Source organism: Capricornis sumatraensis, chromosome 21 (assembly GCF_032405125.1).
Source record: "Capricornis sumatraensis isolate serow.1 chromosome 21, serow.2, whole genome shotgun sequence".
NCBI lineage: Eukaryota > Metazoa > Chordata > Mammalia > Artiodactyla > Bovidae > Capricornis > Capricornis sumatraensis.
In genome coordinates, this window is record NC_091089.1 from 16,555,526 (window position 1) to 16,577,795 (window position 22,270).

Here is a 22,270-nt window from a genome sequence, read left to right on the forward strand (position 1 = left end):
TCCCAGGCCGACTGAAACTGATGGGCTGCAACTGTTTTGGCCTCCCCTCCCCAACAAAGATCCCCAGTGATTCTCATGCACAGCTAGGATCTATGTTAAAATGTTTGCCTTTATTATAGTCCAATATGTGTCCCTTTTGTAAAAGGCACATATTAATGTTTCTGGATTATCTGATGGTATAAATGTAACTAGGCTTTCTAGGTGTTCAGTGGTAAAGAATCTGCCTGCCAGTACAGGAGATGCAAGAGACGTGTGTTCAATCTCTGGGTCAGGAAAAACCCCTAGAGTAGGAAATGGCAAGCCACTCCAGTATTCTTCCCTAGAAAAGTCCATGGATAGAGGAGCCTGGTGGGCTACAGTCATGGGATTGCAAAGAGTCGGACAGGACTGAACATATACACATATATGAAACCACCCATGCTTCTATTATTATGGCAAAGGGAAACAATTTAAATAAATATAAAGTGGAATATTTTCTAAGAAGCTTAAACATCCAATTACTTTGCGGATTATTTGTCACTACATTTCAACTGTATTAATCTTTTACATCTGTTGCCATTAAACCTACATTTTCTATTTAAAACAGAACCAGTGACAACAAACAGAAATTAAACACCAGTTATTCAAATCCTATCGAGAAAAACAGATTTACGGTTACTAAAAATCTTTAAAACAATTATCAAAAGAAAATATAAGGATAAGGTTTAAAAAATGAGACTGAGAAAAGTGCAAAACTAAGTCTAGACAAAGATGTAAAGATGGATGTGATATAAATAAGATTTTGATAAAGTAGAAGAAGGTTGAGCACAGTGTTCAAGGAAAACATACTCCTTCTCTTACCCATGTTTATACCAATCACCAAGTTACTCACTGACTATACAAAGATGGTCTAGATTTTTCAGTAAAAATCTTCAATACTAAGAATAAAAATCATTAACTACATCAAGTGAGGTTCTTATAGCATTTCAGAGGTCTGCTTCCCCTACAGTTTATCCTTTTTGCATGCAGTGAATATCAGAGTAGAATTCTATAAAAATATTTCCTTAATAAGTGTACTAGTTCCAGGAGGGAAAAAAAATGAGGTTAAAAATGAAAAGTAGTGTGATCCACAGATTCACTATTTGGTGACTTAAGACATCTTCTAAGACAGTGTGAGAACTTTGCTTGATACAGCAAAATGCATTCCTAACTTCAGTATTTTTACTGAAAAGTTTAGGCTCTCTTTGTATCAGCAGTGTCTAGCATGGTGTTTGGCATAAACATGGATTAAGAGAAGTTTATGTTTTCCTTCAATACTTAACATTTACAATGTTTGAGCATTACTACTGCTGCCACAAGAGTATTCAAAAAATAAAATTTTCAATTCATTATTGGTATAACAATGCATTTTGTTACATGAAAATCACTCCATAAAATGTGTTCTGGCATCTGTATAACTATAACCATTCATAACTTAGTTCCAATGAGGTTGCTTGGTTTATATGATCACAATGTATTCAATGATTTCTTATTGATTAGCAATCAACAAAAACCATGAAAAGAACAAGAACAAGGTTGACACCCTAATAATAAGTGTGTCAACTATTCTTGTAAATAAACTTTTGGCTATCTGGCTAATTCTTATGTCCTAAAGGAAATTTTTACTAACAGAAGCATATTCTAAAATACAACATTAAAAAATAAATGTTTACAAAAATATTAAGGCCCAGCTAATTTTAACAGTAAAATTGCTGAAAATAAAAAATTAAAACTATGTTCATGAAGATTTAACATAAAATGAGGTAGATTAGTCTTCATGATTTTTCTTAGTAGTGAGAAAGTTAACTTTGGCTCTACACAAACAATCTGCCTCTATTTTCTCATTTTGCTGAACTGCTACTAATCCATTATCAACGAAAGTTTATAAAGCTCAATGTTTTCTTTCTGCTTTCAATAAGGCAGAGCACCTTTGACACTTCTCTAGTTATCATTTCATATTATCTTGTCTGTCTCCTCACTGAGATTGCCAAACTTTCATCTAGCTATGACTATTTTAAATTAAAAATTCCAGGTATTAAAGTGGAACTTTCATCTCTGAAAGTGCTTCTGCATCATCAGGCACTGATCTTCTCATTATTCTTTCAGCATTTCTAGAAAGTAAAACTGGGCCACTCTACCACCCAAAGGATAATAACGTGGCTGTCTGTAAAATGTACATTAAAATCTGTGACAGCAGTAGAGCCTGAGTTAACAGTGAAGGCCTAGTGAGCCACTGTAAAGATGAAACTCATTAATATAGGACAGCCATTTACCTGGGACCAGTAGCATCAATATAACCTGGTAACATGGCTTCACTCAAGATATGAAGCAGGAATTTTCATACAATTATTGAAGGTTTTTATTCAACACACATATTCTGAGTGTCCATAAACTGAAGTTACAAAGACAGAAAAGACAGCGCCCACATGCATAGGCAACTCATTTCTACTGGTTATATATTCACCTGGAAGAGAATACAGGTGGTCTCCCAAGCTGGGATTTTTCTGGTGGATTAATATTCATTTTGCATTAGTTAGGTTAAAAATGGAGTTAGGGTGAAATGATTCATCATTTTTGACTAATTATCAGAGCAAAGTTCTGAATGTAACAAACATGACTTTTAATTTATCTTTTTCCTGATGATACATGATGTTCAGTCCTAAGTAAATTTGGATGAAGGAAGCAGAGATATAATGGCCTTGGGAAAAAAAGGATAGAGAAAAAAATTAATAGCTTTTTTCTAAAGAAGAATGACTGATGTGGTACTAAAGACAGACAAAACCATATGCAACATTTATTCAATTGTTTAACAAACCTCAGAATGTTTCTCAAAACTAAAACTAAGGCTGATTAAATAAAAATTATTTAAATAATCATTCCAAGTTAGCTAAATGGTTCATTCTTGTGTAATGTCAACCTCCCTGGGATTTGGTGGGATTTAGCAGTCAGATAATTAGTGAGAAAGCAAGAAATTATCTTTTTCCTTTTAAATCAGACTGCTTATCAAAACAGTCATCAAATATACATTAACAAGTACTGTTGCCTGTGTCATTCGGAAAAAGAATGATGATAAAAAAATGTATTGTTATTGTTTTAGTCTCTAAGTCATGTCCAACTCTTCAGTGACCCAATGGACTATAGCTCTCCAGGCTCCTCTATCCATGGGATTTCCCAGGCAAGAATACTTCATTCTCCAGAGGTTCTTCCCAGCCCAGGGACTGAACCCACATCTCCTGCATTGGCAGGAGGATTCTTTACCACGGAACCACCAGGGAATACATTTAAACAAATATTTTTCTTGATCTGTGAAATGAATTTACCAAAATTCTCTACGTCAAACAAATCAACTTACCTTCGAAGGTGGAGAAAAGCTGTGTAACATTGTTTTCGGAACTCTTGATACTGTTCACTCTGTGTGCCTCCCATTCCTTCCACCATTTCTTTATTCAGCTTCATTGGAGGAGGAAGAGGCTTTGGATCGCGACCCAAAATATATCCAAAGTCTATGTGGAAGAGTTTGCCTGGATGTTGATAAGAAACTCATTTGTTTCCAGAATCTTATATGTATCTCACAATTGGTAAAGCAGTGTCTCTTCATAAAGAATATTAGTTCATGATGAAGTCCATTAAATTGTTTGATACTGTAACTCGAGACTCAGGAGTAGCCTTCAGAGCATATTTTAGCTCCTTGAAGCTCACATTCCTTCAGATGAAACTATACTTAAAATCCCAGGGTAATATTTTAAAATTAAAAGTATTACTTTTAGATGTCCAAAATCAAAAATGGCTAAAGCTTGGACAACTGTCAAGAGTATTAATAGAAATTAGTATACTGTAGCAAATTTCTTATGCCAAAGGAGGATCATTTCTTTAAGTATTCTTGAGATAAATCCTTCCTTTTAACTTATCACTATTCTCCCGACCTTCAAAAACATCTACCAAATTTCAAACTATATTGTTAGCTTTATTTGAACCATTTACAATTAACTGGGTCACTTACTAGCTGCAGACTAGGAAACCAAGCATAGTATTCACCTCTGCCAAGGGCTGAACACACTATAGTGCCCATGAAGAGAAACCCTTGAACAGTCATCTAAACTCATAGGTCAGATATTTAAGAATGTCACTGATGATTCACTTTGGATAATGATTCACCACTGAATTCATAAACCATCTTTAATTTACAAGTAGGTCTAAGTAGGCACATTAAAATACTAAAAGTAACCTCTCGGATTCTACAATCTAAGTACCACTAAGGCAGGGATTTAGACCTGTTTTCCCAACCTCAGAATAGTTTCTAGCATTTAGTAAGCACTCGATGTTGAATTAAGACACTGATTCATTTAAAAAGCCAACCAAAAACTTCCCTAGTGCAATGTGCCCCCTTTTATTTATCCTATAATGCATTCTGACCTATTTTATGTGAAAACCTTTCTTCCATCATGCATTTGGGAAGGTTAGATTTCTTTCCCTCAATGGCACAAGCCAAAAACTTTCCTTCTTGAGATGCATTGTATTGAATTTTCACATACTTCAGCCTTCTTGAAAAATATTTTTAGACAGTGATTCTATCCAGTTAAAATGTTAAGCTTACCCTTCTGTCTATGCCTTTCTCTGAGCATTGTCACTATTATCTGTGAACTTTATACACATTATAAACAGTGTCATTCGATCACTGTTCGAAACAAAGATGGGCACAGAACTGACTCCAGTTGTGGTAACAAACTCTCAGGAAGCAGTGATCCCCTGGCAGGCCTCGGAGTCAGGAGTATAAAGGCCCTTTAGTAAAACACTTCATATCGCCCTTGATCATGTTCATGACCCTGATAAAGTTACTTACTTAACCTTTCTAAGCCTTACCTTCTAGTCTACAAAACAGGTTAATACTGATAATTATCTCCTGGCAGAATGAAAAGAGATAATATAGCTAATACTTAACACAGTACTTGGTATACAGTCATCATTCTAGATTTTAAATACTGAATTTTTGTTCAAAAATAAATATCAATATATTAATTAAATATTAAAGAGATAAGCAATCTTATTTTCTGCAATACTTTCAGGCATCTTTCTTACAAAGAAAAGCTAAATAATAAATTTAACTAGAATATAACATTATTCTAGTTTATTAGTTTAATCGTAAATACTACTACTAATAATAAACAAATAATAGTTTAATAATACCTTAAACTAAACAATACATTAAACTCTGAAAGTGAGAAAGAACTTCAAAACTGCCAACACAAGGTAATAAAAAAGTTTAAATTTTAGGCAATAGTAATATTAAATTTAAGTGAAGTTCAAGATAGATACTAGCACTATTTTCCCACAATAGTAAAGAAAACTATACTGCCTATTATTTGGAATTGACAGAAGCTATACTAAATATGGGACATGGGAGTTCTTATACAAAGAGAAACAACAGCTTAAAAATGAATGCTGATAGTGACAACTAACCAGAGATTTAAACATTATCATACCATGGCTATAGAAAAAGTCATTGAGCAGGAAGAAGAAATTATCCTCTATTTTCCTAGGTTCTATGGCTGGACTAAGAGTTATATTGATATGAGACACATTAAGAGGAGAAAATCAAACCAAAGGGGCTTCCCAGGTTTTCCTGCCAATGCAGGAGACACAAGAGATGTGGGTTCAATCCCCGGGTCAGGAAGATGTCCTGGGGTATAAAATACCCTGCTTCAGTATCCTTGCTTGGAAAATATCGTGGAGAGAGGAGCCTGGTGGGCTACAGTTCATGGAGTCACAAAGAGTCAGATATCACTGAGCGCATGCGCACACACACACACACATACACACGTACATACATGAAAGAGATCCAGAAAAATCAAGTAACTTCCCAAAATGGATGAAACCCTCACCCTAAATACCATCTTCAGCTAAAGACAAAGGAGGATGTCGGGGTAGGGTTGACACTTCAGATGTGAGGAAGGCATGGAAATGGAAAAGCAAATGTTAGGAAAACAAATGTTTGGTAGGCCTTGCAGAGACAACAGGACACAGCTGCTGCTGCTGCTAAGTCACTTCAGTCGTGTCCGACTCTGTGCGACCCCATAGACGGCACAGAGTCGGCTCTAAATCTCCGGGAGCCTCATCTATCACACCTAACTATTCTTTGCAGATATTTCTGCTGAATGGTCTATTCTTGGCATAGGTACTGTATCTAAACTTTTCAGGGAGTTAGGGGTAAGGTCAAATGTGCTTCCAGGGGTTTTTAGGAATTGACTGTTTTCAGCTTGAAATGCCAGAAACATTTTGGGGTGGCAAGTCTCATTTTCCTGTGCTATCATTAATGTAACTATTGCACTGAAAATCAGTTTTTCCATTTATCGAAATTATCTCATTACTTTTTTAAAAAAGATATACCAGGCTTAAAATATTCTGTTAAAATCAGAGGGCTGGTTAAAGTCTTATAGGGGAGGTACAACTTTCCACTCAAAAATACCTTTTTGGCATAAAGATTAGTTTTGAGCTGAAACCAGTCAAATCTCAAAAGGAAGAAACTTTGACCTTCCCCAAAGCTGCCTAAAAAAAGTTAGTTGAAGGATCTGTTCCAGGAAGAGACCTATTCACCATAGATTAATCACAGTACGAATTATGTGCCTAGACAGGGAGGTACCTGGAGAAGTTTGCTTGTTAAAAATTTCTCTTTATGTCCCATTCATTGTCTCTGCGTGGCATCAGCAAATATTTATTTGCCAGACATTATCCTGGAATTCCCACTTAGTATCTACTTTGTTAGACAAATCCCATTCTACCCTTCACAAGATGAAGAAATGAGAAGCTTACAATATCACAGGTACAGATAATCCTTTCTTAGTTTTATTTAATCATTTAAATAATGTCTTGTTATCTATATAATTCTGACTGAAACCTACCACTTGAGTAGAGAGCTTATCTTAAGAACCTCTGATTCAAAACTGCTTCCCTTAATAAATCATGTATCAAATGGTATCAACCATCACATGGAGTTTATTTAATGGGCTCAATGCTTTTAATAGGAAACTTAGTCCCACTTTTCTTCATTTCGTAACAGGTGTTACTGGAATTCCAATGTCAGCTTGCATCACTGCCTGCAAATGAAGAGTATACTTCTATCCTTCTTGTAAGAAAATTCTCAAAGAGCAAAATTAATAATTATAAGGCATAAAAGATTCAATATCTAACTATGAAACTATTACTATGCATTGCAAGTTCAAAGAGGAATATATTTTGAAAAAAGGCTATCAATGTTTTAAGAAAATTCATCTTCATAAAAAAAGAATGTTTTTTAAAGTTAACATCTGTAAATTTAAATTTTAGGAGATTTTAAAATGCACTTCATGAAATTTAAGAAAATATTTAAAAAATTCAGGGAGTGTGTCTTATTCAAATCTCTGATGTTAAATAGTCAAGGGGCAAAGTGTACATAAAACAAACTTAATGTTCACTTTAACTACCTTATTTTGTCCCTGACTAGAAGTATAAAGAGAATAACAGATGTTAATTAAATTTTCCTGTTATTTGCATTTCTAATTCTTTGCAACCACATGGACCGAAGCCTGCCAAGCTTCTCTGTCCATGGAATACTCCAGCCAAGAATACTGGAGTGGATTGCCATTTCCTTTTCCAGGGGATCTTCCTGACATAGCGACTGAACCCAGGTCTCTTGACCTGCAGGCAGATTCTTTACCATCTGAGCCACTAGGCAAGTCTATTTGCATTAGTGACATGGAAGTATTTTTTAAATTATAGGTGAAGACAATTTTTAGTGTAGAGTTTCTCTTAATTTTCTTTTTGTCTATTTAATAATTAAATGGAACCAATCTCAAAACTGTACTTATTGTTTTTTTATACCTCTGCTTATTCTCTCTACTGGAATCTCTCATGTTCTATGTTTCATCAATGGACATATCATCTAGACAGAAAGTCAGTATGGATAGAGCCTTAAATGAAACATCAGATGAGACCAACTTAATTGATATTTAACTGATATTTAAAGAGCATTCCATCCAAGAGCATAATATATATTCTTCTCAAGTGCACATGGAACATTGTCTAGGATTGACCATGGTCCGGGCAACAAGGCGAGCCTTGATAAAATGAAGAAAACTGAAATCTTAACACCTTTTCCAATCACAATGCTATGAGATTAGAAATAAACTACAAGAAAAACAGTGAAGAAATCAAATACCTAGAGACAAATGAAAATGAAAAGCATATCAATTCAAAACCTACAGAATACAGCAAAAGCAATTCTAAGGAGGATGTTTACAATGATACCATCTTCCCTCAGGAAACAAGAAATACCTCAAATAAACAACCTAACCTTACACCTAAAGCAACCAGAGAAATAATAATAAACAGAATCAAAGTTAGCAGAAGGAAAGAAATCATAAAGATCAGAGTAGAAATAAATGAAACAGAGACCTCCCCCCACCAAAAAAAAAAAAAAAAATTCAAAGATCAATGAAACTAAAATCTGGTTCTTTGAAAAGATAAACAAAATTGATAAACCTTTAGCCAAAGGATCATAAGAGACTCTTACAAACAACTGTAAGAGCAACAAGTATGCAACAACATGTATGGCAAGTGGACAATCTGGAAAAAAATGGACAAATTTTTAGAAAGGGACATTCTCCCAAGACTGAAAGAGGAAGAAATAGAAAATATGAAGAGACCAATCACTGCACTGCAATTGAAACTGTGATTTAAAAACTCCCAACAAACAAAAGTCCAGGACCTGATGACTTTACAGGCAAATTCCAAGAAGAGCTAACAATAATCCTTCTGAAACTGTTCAAAAAAATTGCAGAAGAAAGAAAACTATCAAACTCATTCTATGAGTCCATCATCCCCTTGACACAAAAACCAAAGATATCACAAAAAAAGGAAAATCACATGGCAAAATCACTGATGAACACAGGTGCAGAAATCCTCAACAAAATACTAGGAATCTGAATCCAACAATAAATTAAAAGAATAAAACACCATGTACAGTGGGATTTAACCCAAGGAGTCAAGGATTTTTCACTATCCGCAAATCAGTGTGATAAATCACATCAAAAAATTGAAGGAAAAAAACACATGATCATTTCAAAAGATGCAGGAAAAGGTTTTGACAAAACTCAGCAACTATTTATGATAAAAGTTCTCCAGAAACTGAGCATGGAGTGTACATACCTCAACATAATAAAGACCATATACAACAAATCTATAGCTAACATCATACTCAACAGTGAAAAGCTGAAAACATTTTCTCTAAGATCAGGACCAAGACAAGGATATCCACTTTCTCTGCTTTTATTCTACATAATTTTGGATATCCTAGCCACAGCAATCAGAGAACAAGAAACAAAAGGAATCCAAATTGGAAAGAAAAACAGTCACTGTTTGCAGATGACATGATATTATACACAGAAAATCCTAAAGTGAAAGTGAAATCGCTCAGTCGTGCCTGACTCTTTGCGACCCCATGGATAGTAGCCTGCACCAAGCTCCTCCATCCATGGGATTTTCAAGGCAAGAGTACTGTAGTGGGTTGCAATTTCCTTCTTCAGGGAATCTTCCCAACCCAGGGATCAAACCCAGGTTTCTCACATTGTAGACAGATGCTTTACCATCTGAGAAAATCCTAAAGATGCTACCAAAAGCTACTAGACCTCATCAATGAATTTGGTGAAGTTTCAGGATCAAAATTAGAGCACAAAAATATGCTGCATTTCTATATATTAACAATGAAAGATTAGAAAGAAATTAAAGAAACAACCACATTTAGTATTGCATCAAAAATTATAAAATACCTAGGAATAACCCTATCCAATGAGACAAAACACCTGTACTCTGAAAAGTGTAAGATAACAATGAAAGAAACTGAAGATGACACAAACAGATGGAAAGGTATACCATGTTCTTAGATGGAAGAATCAATATTGCCAAAATGACTATATTACACAAGGCAATCTACAGTGGCATTTTTCACAAAACTAGAAAATAATTTTAAATTTGTATGGAGACACAAAAGACCCTGAAGAGCCAAAGCAACTTTAAGAAAGAAAAATGCAGTTGGAGGAATCAGGCTTCCTGGTTTCAGACTATACTGCAAAGCTACAGTCATCAAAATAGTAAGAATCTGGCACAAAAACAGAAATGTAGATCAATGAACAGGATAGAAAACCCAGAAATAAACCCACATATCTGTAGGCAATTTATCTTTGACAAAGGAGGAAGAATATACAATGGAGAAAAGACAGTCTCTTCAATAGATTGGAAAAACTGGACAGCTATATGTAAAAAAAAAAGAAATTAGAACATTCTTTACAACATACACAAAATGAACTCAAAATGGATTAAAAACTTAAATTTAAGAGCAGACAGTATAAAGCTCATAGAAGAAAACAGGCAAAACACTCTTTGACATAAATCACAGTAATAGAAATCTAATTAAGCTTGAAAGTTTTTGTACAGCAAAATCAGAGAAGACAAAAAGATAATCCATAGAATGGGAGAAAATAGCTGCAAATAATTCAATCAACAATGGATTAGTCTCCAAAACTTACAAATAGCTCATGGCGCTTAATATCATAAAAACAACCCAATCAAAAAATGGGCAAAAGACCTAAACAGACATTTCTCCAGAGAAGACATACAGATGCCAAGAGGCACATGAAAAGTTATTCAACACTGCTGTTTAATAGAGAAATAAAAATTAAAACTATAACGAGATATTACCTCACACCAGTCAAAAGGGCCATCATCAAAATCCACAGACAATAAATGCTGGAGAGGGTACAGAGAGAAGGGAACCCCTCTACACTGTTGGTAGGAATGCAAATTGGTACAGCCACTATGGAGAACAGTGTGAAGTTTCCTTAAAAAAACAAAAATAGAGCTACATGTGACCTAGAAACCCCATTCCTGGGCATATATCTGGAGAAAAACATGATCTGAAAGGACACATGTGCCCTGATGCTCACTGCAGGACTGTTTACAATAGCCAAGACATGGAAGCAACCTAAATGTTTATCAACAGAGATGGATAATGAAGATGTGGTACAGATATACAAAGGAATAATACTCAGCCATTAAAAATAAAATAATGCCATTTGCAGCATCATGGATGGACCTAGAGATTATCATGCTGAGTGAAGTAGGTCAGACAGAGAAAGAGAAATATCGTATGATACCTTTTATAGAAACAGACTCACAGACTTAGAGAATGAACTTATGGTTATGGGGAAAAAACTGGGGGAAGGGATAGTTGGGGAATTTGGGAAGGGCAGGAACAAACTTCTGTATTTAAAATGGATAACCAACAAGAACTTAACTGTAGAGCACAAGGAACTGTGCTCAGTGTTACGTGGCAGCCTGGATGAGAGGGGAGATTGGGGGAGAATGGACACATATATATATGGCTGAGTCCCTTTGCTGTCCACCTGAAACTATCACAACAGTGTGAATTGGCTATACTAAAATATACAATAAAAAGTTTTAAAAACTAAAAAAAAAAAAAGGATTTTAAAAAGGAAGAAGAATCTTAATTACCATTTCAGATAATTACTCATAGTGTTCTTTGCTATTAAGACAAAGTCTCAGGCCCTATCATATCTAATTCTTTGCTACTAAAACAAATTCTCAGGCCCTATCAGATCTAAGCCTGGGGACCAGCAGTGTGTATTTTAACTGGCTCTCCTGATGATTCTGATACACTCAGAAGCTTGAAGATTTCTGATCTACTTTATGTCAAGGAGTACAACTCTCAGCTTCAGTTAGGTCATTGTGGAGTGGACAGTGGCAAGATGAATCATCTAAATGATGATTCAGACCAATGGTTATAGTTTCCTTGTGCTGTTCAACTTCACTAGCTTAAAAATTGACACTTTTTCTGGTTATAGGGGTTACTATGAAAATAATTTTTTAACATTTTCATTTATGAAACTTCAAATTTTTAAAAATACACCAAAATGTAATCGCTCCTCAAGTTATTCATTTTGAAGCAAAATAGTATCTATGCAGCATTAAGGAATACATAATCTGATAAAACTTATATTAAAATATTTACTACCCTAATCTATAGTTTTACTTCAGTTTCAGTGACATGAATTAAGGTTTGTCATATAATAGGTGATCCAAAAGGAAGTAGACTGACTTTTCTGCACAATCTGACTTCAAATTTCTCCAACCAGACTATATATTACCTGAAAAGGCCTGGCTTATTTCAGCTTCGGGGTATTTTATTGGACTGCATATTTTTCTCCATTTGCATCCCACACAAATCCAACACGTTCTTAATGACCCCATCTAAATTACTCTTTCTGTGAAGTAATCTCTGTCTCTTTAGGCACAATGAGGATAGCTCTCTATTACTTTTTATTACCTCTATGAGAAGAAACAATGCTCTTCTCAAAGAACCTTTAAAAAAAAAAAGGCAGCTTTAAGGAAACTATTAACATTTTCCTTATGACAGGTTTCAGTAAACAAAAAGACTTACTTCCCGACACTGAATATTTAAGAAACTTTCAAAAGACCAGATTTTAAATAATGTTCAAAAGAAAACTATTCTCAGGAAGACAAGTTCTCACTAAACATCTAAAGTAATGATCAATAAAGACTAAAAAAGTTTTTATGGATAAAAAGGGAAGGTCTTATGTGTTTAGTTCTCTTCTGTATATATCAACTGAGAAATACAAATCAAACTGATAAATAATAGTATGTCCACAGTCTATAGTAAAAATAAGTTTTCATAGGATATAGATTTTTCTGTAACCTACAGAAAGATAAAAAATGATATGAAAAAACCTAGTTCATTTATTTCTTTCAAAACATTTATTGGGTGCCTACTATGCACAAAACTTTATTTATATTCCCTTCTCTCATATTCCAGAGAATAAACAAGCACATTAAGAAAATAAGTCTGTAGTTTTAGACTTTACAGTATGCTTAATCCTCCAAACTGAATAACAAGTGCGAACAGCTGAGAAAGCACGACCATTTGAATAGTAACTAAGTTCATTCTACTTAAGATTTTGAATATCATGAATTCACGATATCCTGCAAATATGTCCTAAAAAAATAAAACAAATAATCATATTTATTTTTAAAATAAAATAAATCTTCCCCTGGGTTGGGAAGATCCCCTGGAGAAGGGAAAGGCTACCCACTCCAGTATTCTCAGCTGGAAAATTGGGGTCACAAAGAGTTGGACATGACTGAGCAACTTTCACATTCACTTTCACCTTAAAACACTGAAAAAGTGAAAGTGAAGTCGCTCAGTGGTGTCCGACTCTTTGCAACCTCATGGACTGTAGCCTACCAGGGTCCTCTGTCCATGGGATTTTTCAGGCAACAGTACTGAAAGGATAGTATTAAATCATCAATCAAACTTTTTCTTCTAAAAACCTTCCTATATTATTAAAATAATGAGCCTCTCAAAAGAGAATTCAGAGAGCAGTAACTTGAAGGCGTTTGGATTCTGGAGTAGGAAAAAAAAAAGTTAGAAATACATTGCTTGCTTCTCTCTAAAATTATAATTCCAGCTGTTATCAATTATGATAACAGCTATATAAGTCAAAAAAGGAATGTATTCTTATTTTCTGGTGGTGAAATAAACAAGACCATAATAGTTAGCCCAAAAGGGATGTTTGTTTACTAGGTACTCAGTATCATACAAAATTCTACCATATTAAATCATTCAACTCTCACACAGGAGAGAGATTCTATTATTATACATTGAGAAGAGGAGACTGAGACACAGATAGATAACATGCTCAGTCATCCAACGGTGGAAGGACCATTTAAATTCAAAGAATTTGACTTCAGAACCTGACATATTAACTCCTATGACATATTAACCCCTACAGGCCATGGAGTTGCACATGATAAGTCAAACACGACAGAGCAACTTTCATTATATATATGATATAGCTTAAATTGTGTGTGTGTGTGTGTGTGTGTGTGTTAGTTGCTCAGACATGTCCAACTCTTTGTGATCCCATGGACTGTAGCCCACCAGACTTCTTTGTCCATGGGATTCTCCAGGCAAGAATACTAGAGAGGGTTGTCATTTCCTTCTCCAGGCGATCTTGCCAACCCAGGGATCGAACCCAGGTCTCCCACATTTCAGGCAGATTCTTTACTGCTTGAGCCGCCAGGGAAGCGCTATTCAAATTATAACATATGTAATTAACATAACTTGAAACTACTTTGAAATATGGACTGTTAGTAAAAAACAACTAGAGACACAAACATTTTAAAATAAATCATTATAAACTTCAGGAAATTGAGGAATGTATTATACTTCCGTTTGTCTTGATATAGCTTGTTTTTCCTTACATAATCCAATTTCATTCAATCTAAACCCCAGAACTGAAAATATTTCTCCCAGTGAGGAAGATTTAAAATGCTTGGGCTTCCCTGGTAGCTCAGACAGTAAAGCATCTGCCTACAATGTGGGAGACCTGGGTTTGATCCCTGGGTCGGGAAGATCCCCTGGAGAAGGAAATGGCACTCCACTCCAGCACTCCACTCCAGCACTCTTACCTGGAAAATCCCATGGACCGAGGAGCTTGGTACGCTACAGTCCATGGGGTCGCAAAGAGTTCGGACACGACTGAGCAACTTCACTTTCACTTTCTGTATAATATAAATTGATGAAATAATTAGAGAGATTAAGAAGAAATAACTTAGAGAAATGCTGTTTTAAAAGAAACAGACATGCTTTCTACCCAGCACATTTTAAGGTAAGTTTTTATTTTCCAAAAACAAAATTTAGAGCACCCTCTAGTGGAAAACTGGTGACAAGAAGTTTAAAATCTGTTCCTGAAATTTTACAATTTGGTTTCCACAAGTATCTATGCTGCTGCTGCTGCTAAGTTGCTTCAGTTGTGTCCGACTCTGTGCAGCCCCATGGACTGTAGCCCGTCAGCCTCCTCTGTCCCTGGGATTCTCCAGGCAAGAACACTGGAGTGGGCTGCCATTTCCTTCTCCAATGCATGGATGCATGGTAAGTCACTTCAGTCGTGTCTGACTCTGTGCGACCCCATAGACAGCAGCCCACCAGGCTCCTCTGTCCAAAGGATTCTCTAGGCAAGAATCCTGGAGTGGGTTGCCATTTCCTTCTCTGCAAGTATCTATGACCTGGGCCAAAAAAGTATATTAGATAGACCTTTCTTTCCAAATCTTAACTCTTAAAGTATCCCCATCAATATACATAGACAAACAAGACAGAACAGTTCTCAAAGTCCAACAGAAAAAGGTCTCTTATTTATCTATTTCTAAAAGAAGAGACAGGTAAGATCTGTGAATTGCCAGCACCTACAACAACACCTAAATATTATAGATATATTGCTACTCTATACATTAAAGAATTCCACTGTGGTTATAAAATGAATACAATATAAAAACAAATGTAATTGTTTTCGTAGTTTGATTCTGTGGTTAAAAGATTCAACTGAACAAGAGAGCTAAAAAACAACACAGGCAAATATTTTCTAAATTATTATTTTTTCCAAATATAGCATAACATTTTATAGAAACATACTTTACTAAATGAATAAATGTGGCAAGAACCTCCAACCTCCAATTCAATTTGGTTACATTCCTTCAGGCTTTGATTATTAAAGGGACTGTATGGCCTTGAAACAGACATAGTTCCACATGCAAATTTTACCAGATCATTTTTCACACTAAAGATTTAAAGTTGAATATATGAAATTGCAGATTACATAAATAGTTATTATATTAGCAGTTAGTGAGGCTACACTGGATGTTAAATTCTTGGCATGAAAATTTGAAGAAAGACTAATAGATAATAACACTACCTGAGAGACTATTTTAAGGGTACTTTAAAATCTACTTTCTGTGGAGGGATGAAAAAACTTGGATCATATGGCATAGGGAAGAAAAAGCTCTACAGAAGAGAAGAAATATTTATTCATTAATTCAACAATAATTTATCAAACATTTTAGCTGAATGTTGTTTCAAGGCTCTGGAGGCACAGTGAATGGACAAGGTCCTTGTTCTCAGGCAACTTACATCCTGAATGGAAGAGGATGGATGATGTTAAGAAGTCAATAAGCTCCATGAGAGCTAGGATTTCTGTCTCTTTTGTTTGGTATCCCCTGCACCTAGAACCACACCTAAAATATAGTAGGTGCTTAATAAATACTTGTTGAATTGTATTTGAGAAAAAGGTAACTTAAGCTAGTGATAAGTGCTTCAAAGAAAACAAAATATAGTAAGTAGAGAGTAATGGAGAGGGGTGGGGTGGCAGGTATACATTATTTCAGACTCAAGAGTTAGAAAAGGCTATTCTAAAAAGATGCCATTCAAACTTAAGCTCAGTAACCAAAGTCTTGCAGAGATCTGACAGAAGAGCTTCCCAGGAAGAACAAAACAAGAGCACTGGCTCAACACAGGAGTGATTTCACATTCAGACATTCAAACCAGTTGGGCAAGCCACAATGCCTACATTAAAGAGTTCATATTATAATCAAACAGTTTGGGCAAAAGATACTGGTGGTTTCAAATGGGGTCGAAGCAGTGGAAATGAAGAGAGGGGTTAACTTCCTTATCCATTTTAGTGAGCAGCAGATAACAATCTGATAATATATGTTCGATATATGAAATGAAGCCAATAGTGGAATTAAAAATAACTCTCAACTCTGAGGCTTAAACAAATGAGTAGATGATGTTCCTATTTATTAAGATGGGAAAATCAAGCAAGGAACAGTTTATTAGGCAAGGAGTGGAAGAAGAAAATAACTTTTACAACTAGCTGTATATTTAGGATTTCAAGTAAATAGCTAGTGAAATCGATTGAAATAGAGAAAGTTTGGAAGTTGTTTGCACAGAGAAGGTGTTTAAAGCCATCGGGCCAAGGAGTTAATAGGAAGAAGGAGGATGAGGACAATTATTCCAAAAACCTCCAAGGGGAAAAGGTAAAGAATTAAATGTGGAGGTTAATGTGATTTCAGTGTTGACTGACACTGTGACTTATTGGTGTTTGATAAGAGAAAGAATATTTAAACACTCTAAAACTAGAGCTGTACAGTAATAAACTGGACTACTTGCAGACAGTAAGGGCTTTCTACTAGAGGAGGCATTTCAAGAAGTAAAGGCTATATAATCATCTGCAGGATTTCTACTATAGAAATTCTTAAAAGTATAGGCATTTCCTTTATATGTTCTTAAAAGTATCATACAGGGATTTCTAAGACTATAATTTATATTCACTTAGGCAACTTATTTTATTACGAAGTAGATTCCACAGCAAAAATCATTGGCATATAAAATGTGTATCTTCTACTAGCCATTATTACCTGTTTTTGTCAGCAAGAGGTTATCCAGGTGTCTGTCTCCTACTCCAAGAATATATGTAATCACGCAATATCCAGCTGCAATAACAGGCAAAAACAAAAAGCAAAAGAATTGTGAAAAATACATGCAAACCAGATTACACATACAACTGAATACAAAGGCAGTTTGAGCTACTTTAACTTTAAACTGATTACTACTCTTCGATTTCTTACCTAAATTTTCAAAGAAAATATCACTTGAAACTCAAATTATTATTTTCATCAGAAAAAATATCATGCAAAATTCTGTCAAACTGTTAAAAAGTCACTTTAACCAAAGTTAAGTGAGATTGTAGAAACCTTAATTATAACACATGTCTATCATTTCTCACTTCAAACTGGGTATATGTTAAGAATGACAGTTAAAAAAGGGTCGTGGGAACATACATAATAAAGTCAATCATACCACAACCATCTTATCTATACAATGACAAAAGTAAATGTAAAATTAAAACAAACTTTAGAGAAATAATCTTGAAGTGCCAGCAGACAGAACAATGAATGAATTCACTTGAGTTGTAAAAACATGTATGAAGTTCATAACATAATCCTCTAAATTACGAAAAATTACATAAGCAGGACCAGTCATTGTCTCATTTTTTTCTTTCTCATAAAATTTGGAAACCTGGCACATGTTGAAAAATGCTCAAAAAATTTAAGCAAATAACATCTGTTTGAAGCTGAATTTTTTCTGCTTTGTTTCTCATTAATAACCTAACAATAAATACAATTTGCAAATACATGTATGACTATGCCAGTATTTACAAACATATATTTATTTCAGTCACTATGGAAAATAAAAATCAGACCACTTGTTAATAATGGCATTAATCCTGTCTCAATTCAATTAATATTATTAATGTTCATTTGATACATGATCTGAAGGCCACACCGTAAGTCCAAAAATGACTTAAGCAATGTCACCATTACCATTAGATCAATCTTCAATTATTAGGTTGGTACAAAAGTAATAGTAGTTTTGGACCCTTAATTTAAAATCATTATATCTAGGCTCAAACAGATCTTTATTCATCAAAATAGAACTGTTACAATCAACATGTTTTTAGCAAAGAGAACTACGTTGGTTTATTCCCGGAGTACAAAGATCTGTGCTTTGGGATTTGATGAACTCTTGGAAAGCATTTTCTGCATCCTGCTGATTGCAGAAGCGTTTCCCTTGCAAAGAGTTGTCAAGATGCTTGAAGATGTGGTAGTCAGTTGGAGAAAGGTCAGGGGAATATGGTGGATGAAGTAAAACTTCATAGCCCAATTTGTTCACATTTTGAAGTGTTGGGTTCTGAGATGTGTAGTCGGGTATTTTCATGAGAACTGGGCCCATGCTGTTGACCAGTGCTGCTTGCAGGCATTACAGTTTCTGGTGTATCTCATCAATTTGCTGAGCATTTTGTAATGGTTTCACTGGAATTCAGAAAACTGTAGTGGATCAGATGGGCAGCAGACCACAAACGGTGACCGTGACGGTTTTTTGGTGCATCCTTTGGATTTGGAAAGTGCTTTGGAACTTCTCGGTCCAACCACTGGGCTGGTTGTTGCTGGCTGTTATGTAAAATCCACTTTTCATTGCGTGTCACAATCCGATTGACAAATGGTTTGTTGTTGTTGTGCAGAATAAGATGACACTTCAAAACAATGATTTATTTGATTTGTGGTCAGCCCACTTATCAAACTTTTACACCTTTCCAATTTGTGTCAAATGCCAAATGACTGTAGAATGGTGGACGCTGAGTTCTTGGGCAACTTCTCATGCAGCTGTAAGAGGATCAGCTTCGATGAGAGCTCTCAATTGGTCATTGTTAACTTCCAATGGCCAGCCACTATGCTCATCTTCAAGCCAAAACTTTGCTCACCTCCTTTGTAAAACTTCATGACCACTACACTGTACATTTGATAGCAATTCCTGAGCCAAATGCACTGTTGATGTTGTGAGCTGTCTCCTCTACTTTATGACTCATTTTGAACTTGAATAAAACAATCGCTTGAATTTGCTTTGTGTCTAACGTGATTTCTATAGTCTAAAATAGATATAAAATCCAAAGCAATAAGTCATTAGCAAAAGCACATGAAGTGAGAAATTCACATTAAAAAGATGAATAAAATTACCACATTTATTTAAGAATGTATTCCAATATTAAATGGCAAATGTCAACAATGTAAAACTGCAATTACTTTTGCACCAACCTAATTATAAAGTTATAATTTATTGAAGGCTAGGCTTTTAAGTAAACACATTACATTCATTATGACTAACCCTTTTAATGATGTAAATTAAGTATCATATATATCCACTGAATGGAAAAAACCTCCAGTTCCAGATATTAACAGGATTGTCCAAAGTCACTGGACTGGGGTTTAAACCTAAGTCAGACTCCATCGCTCACACCACTTTTGCATTGTACTTTGTGTAATTCCTCCTTCTCAGAATGGCTATTTTTTAAAATTCATTTTTAATTGGAGAATGATTGCTTTACAATAGTGTGTAGGTCTCTGCCGTACATCAACATGAATCAGCCATAGGTGTGTGTGTATATATACATATCCCCTCCCTCTTGAATCTCCTTCCCACCTCTCCCCCCATTCCACCTCTCTACACTGTCACATGGCATCTGTCCGATCTTCTGAGTCATACAACAAACCCCACTGGATACCTAGTATACATATTACAGTAATGTATGTTTCTATGCTACTCTCTCTTTTCCCTACCCACTCCTTGCCCCTTGGGTCCACAGGTCTGTTCTCTGTGTCTGTGTCTCTACTGCTGCCCTGCAGACAGGTTCATCAGTATTATCTTTCTAGACTCCATATATATACACTAATACAATATTTTTCTGATTTACTTCACTCTGTATAATAGTCTCTAGGTTCATAAACTTCATTAGAATTGACTCAAATGTGTTCCTTTTTATGGCTAGGTAATATTCCATTGCATACACGTACCACAGCTTCTTTATTCATTCATCTGTCTACAGACATGTAGGTTGCTTCCATGTCCTAACTACTGTAAACAGTGCTTCAATAAACAGTGGGGTACAAGGTGTCTTTTCCAACTATGGTTTTCTCAGGGTATATGCCCAGTAGTGGGATTGCTGGATCATATGGTAGCTTTATTCCTAGGTTTTTAAGGAATCTCCATACTGTTCTCCATAGTGGCTATGTCAATTTATACACCCCCCCCCCCTCCAAACAGTACAAAGTGGCTACTTTGATGGGTGCAACACTCAGCAACATATTTAATTTCAAGTACATTTTTTAAGAATAACTCACCATACTCTAATACTAGATATAAAAGTATATCTATTTCAAAATATATTCATATGTAGTGAATGAATGAAAGATACTGTCATCCCAAAAGCTTCTAATCGTATTACTAGTCTAAAAATTTTCACTTCTTCTGGCTGTTCAGTTGCTCAGTAATGCTCAACTCTTTGTGAACCCATGGACTGCAGCACACCAGGCTTCCCTGTCCTTCACCATCTCCCAGAGTTTGCTCAAACTTATGTCCATTGAGTCAGTGATGCCATCCAACCATCTCATCCTCTGTCATCCCCTTCTCTTCCTGCCTTCAGTCTTTCCCAGCAACAGGGTGTTTTCTAATGAGGCAGCACTTCACATCAGGTGGCCAAAGTACTGGAGCTTCAGCATCAGTCCTTTCAATGAATATTCAGAGTTGATTTCCTTTAGGAATGACTGTTTGATCTCCTTGTAGTTCAAGGGACTCTGAAGAGTCTCCTCCAACACCACATTTTGAAAGCATCAGTTCTATGGTACTCAGCTGTCTTTATGGTCCAACTCTTACATCCATACATGACCACTGGAAAAACCATAGCTTTGACTATATGGACCTTAGTTGGCAAAGTAATGTCTCTGCTTTCTGTCTAGGTTTGCTGTCTAGGTTTGTCACAGCTTTTCTTCCACAGAACAAGAATCTTTTAAATTTCATGGCTGCAGTCACCATCCACAGTGATTCTGGAGCCCAAGAAAAAAAAGTCTGTCACTGTTTCCACCGTTTCCCTATCTATCTGCCATGAAGTGATGGGACCGGATGCCATGATCTTAGTTTTCCTAATGTTGAGTTTTAAGCTGCCTTTTTCCACTCTCCTCTTTCACTTTCATCAGGCTCTTAGTTCTTCCTTTTAATTCGCTTTCTGTCATAAGGGTGGTGTCATCTGCATGATATTTCTCTCAGCAATCTTAATTCCAGCTTGTGCTTCACCCAGCCTAGCATTTCACATGATGTACTCTGCATAAAGTAAATAAACAGGTTGACAATATACAGCCTTGACGTACTCCTTTCCCAGTTTGGAACTAGTCTGTTGTTCCATGTCTGGTTCTAACTGGTGCTTTTTGACCTCCTTGACCAGTTTGTCAGGAGGCAGGTAAGGTGGTCTGGTATTCCAATCTCTTCAAGAATTTTCCACAGTTTGTTGTGATCCACAGTCAAAGGCTTTAGCATAGTCAGTGAAGTAGAAGTAGATATTTTTCTGGAATTCTCTTGCTTTTTCTATGATCCAGTGGCTGTTGGCAAATTGATCTCTTGCTCCTCTCCCTTTTCTAAATCCAGTTTGTATATCTGGTAGTTCTTAGTTCACATACTATTGAAGCCTAGCTTGAAGAATTTTGAGTATTACCTTGCTAGCATGTGAAATGAGTGCAACTGTGTAGTAGTTTGGACATTCTTTGGCATTGCCCTTCTTTGGGACAGGAATGAAAACTGACCTTTCCCAATTCTGTGCCCACTGCCGCATTTTATCAATCAGTTACAAATCAGTTACAGTTGACTAAACAAATCAGTTATTCTCAAAATATAGTTTGTAGTGTGACAAGGACCACTGGTTTGCCAACAACACAATATCCTATCTTTATTTCTTCCTTAAAACAAAAC

At 35.6% G+C, this 22,270-nt stretch overlaps 1 protein-coding gene across 1 annotated transcript in view; it reads right to left on the reverse strand.

The window, feature by feature from the left end:
- Nucleotides 1–22,270, reverse strand: part of PIK3C3 (phosphatidylinositol 3-kinase catalytic subunit type 3) — a 163,950-nt gene that overhangs the window by 14,302 nt on the left and 127,378 nt on the right. Inside the window, exons 21-22 of the mRNA XM_068993631.1 lie at nt 17,335–17,409; nt 3,371–3,539 (exon numbers count right to left, since the gene is read on the reverse strand). Coding sequence (XP_068849732.1) covers nt 3,371–3,539; nt 17,335–17,409 — 244 coding nt within the window. The remainder of the gene's footprint in view (nt 1–3,370; nt 3,540–17,334; nt 17,410–22,270) is intronic.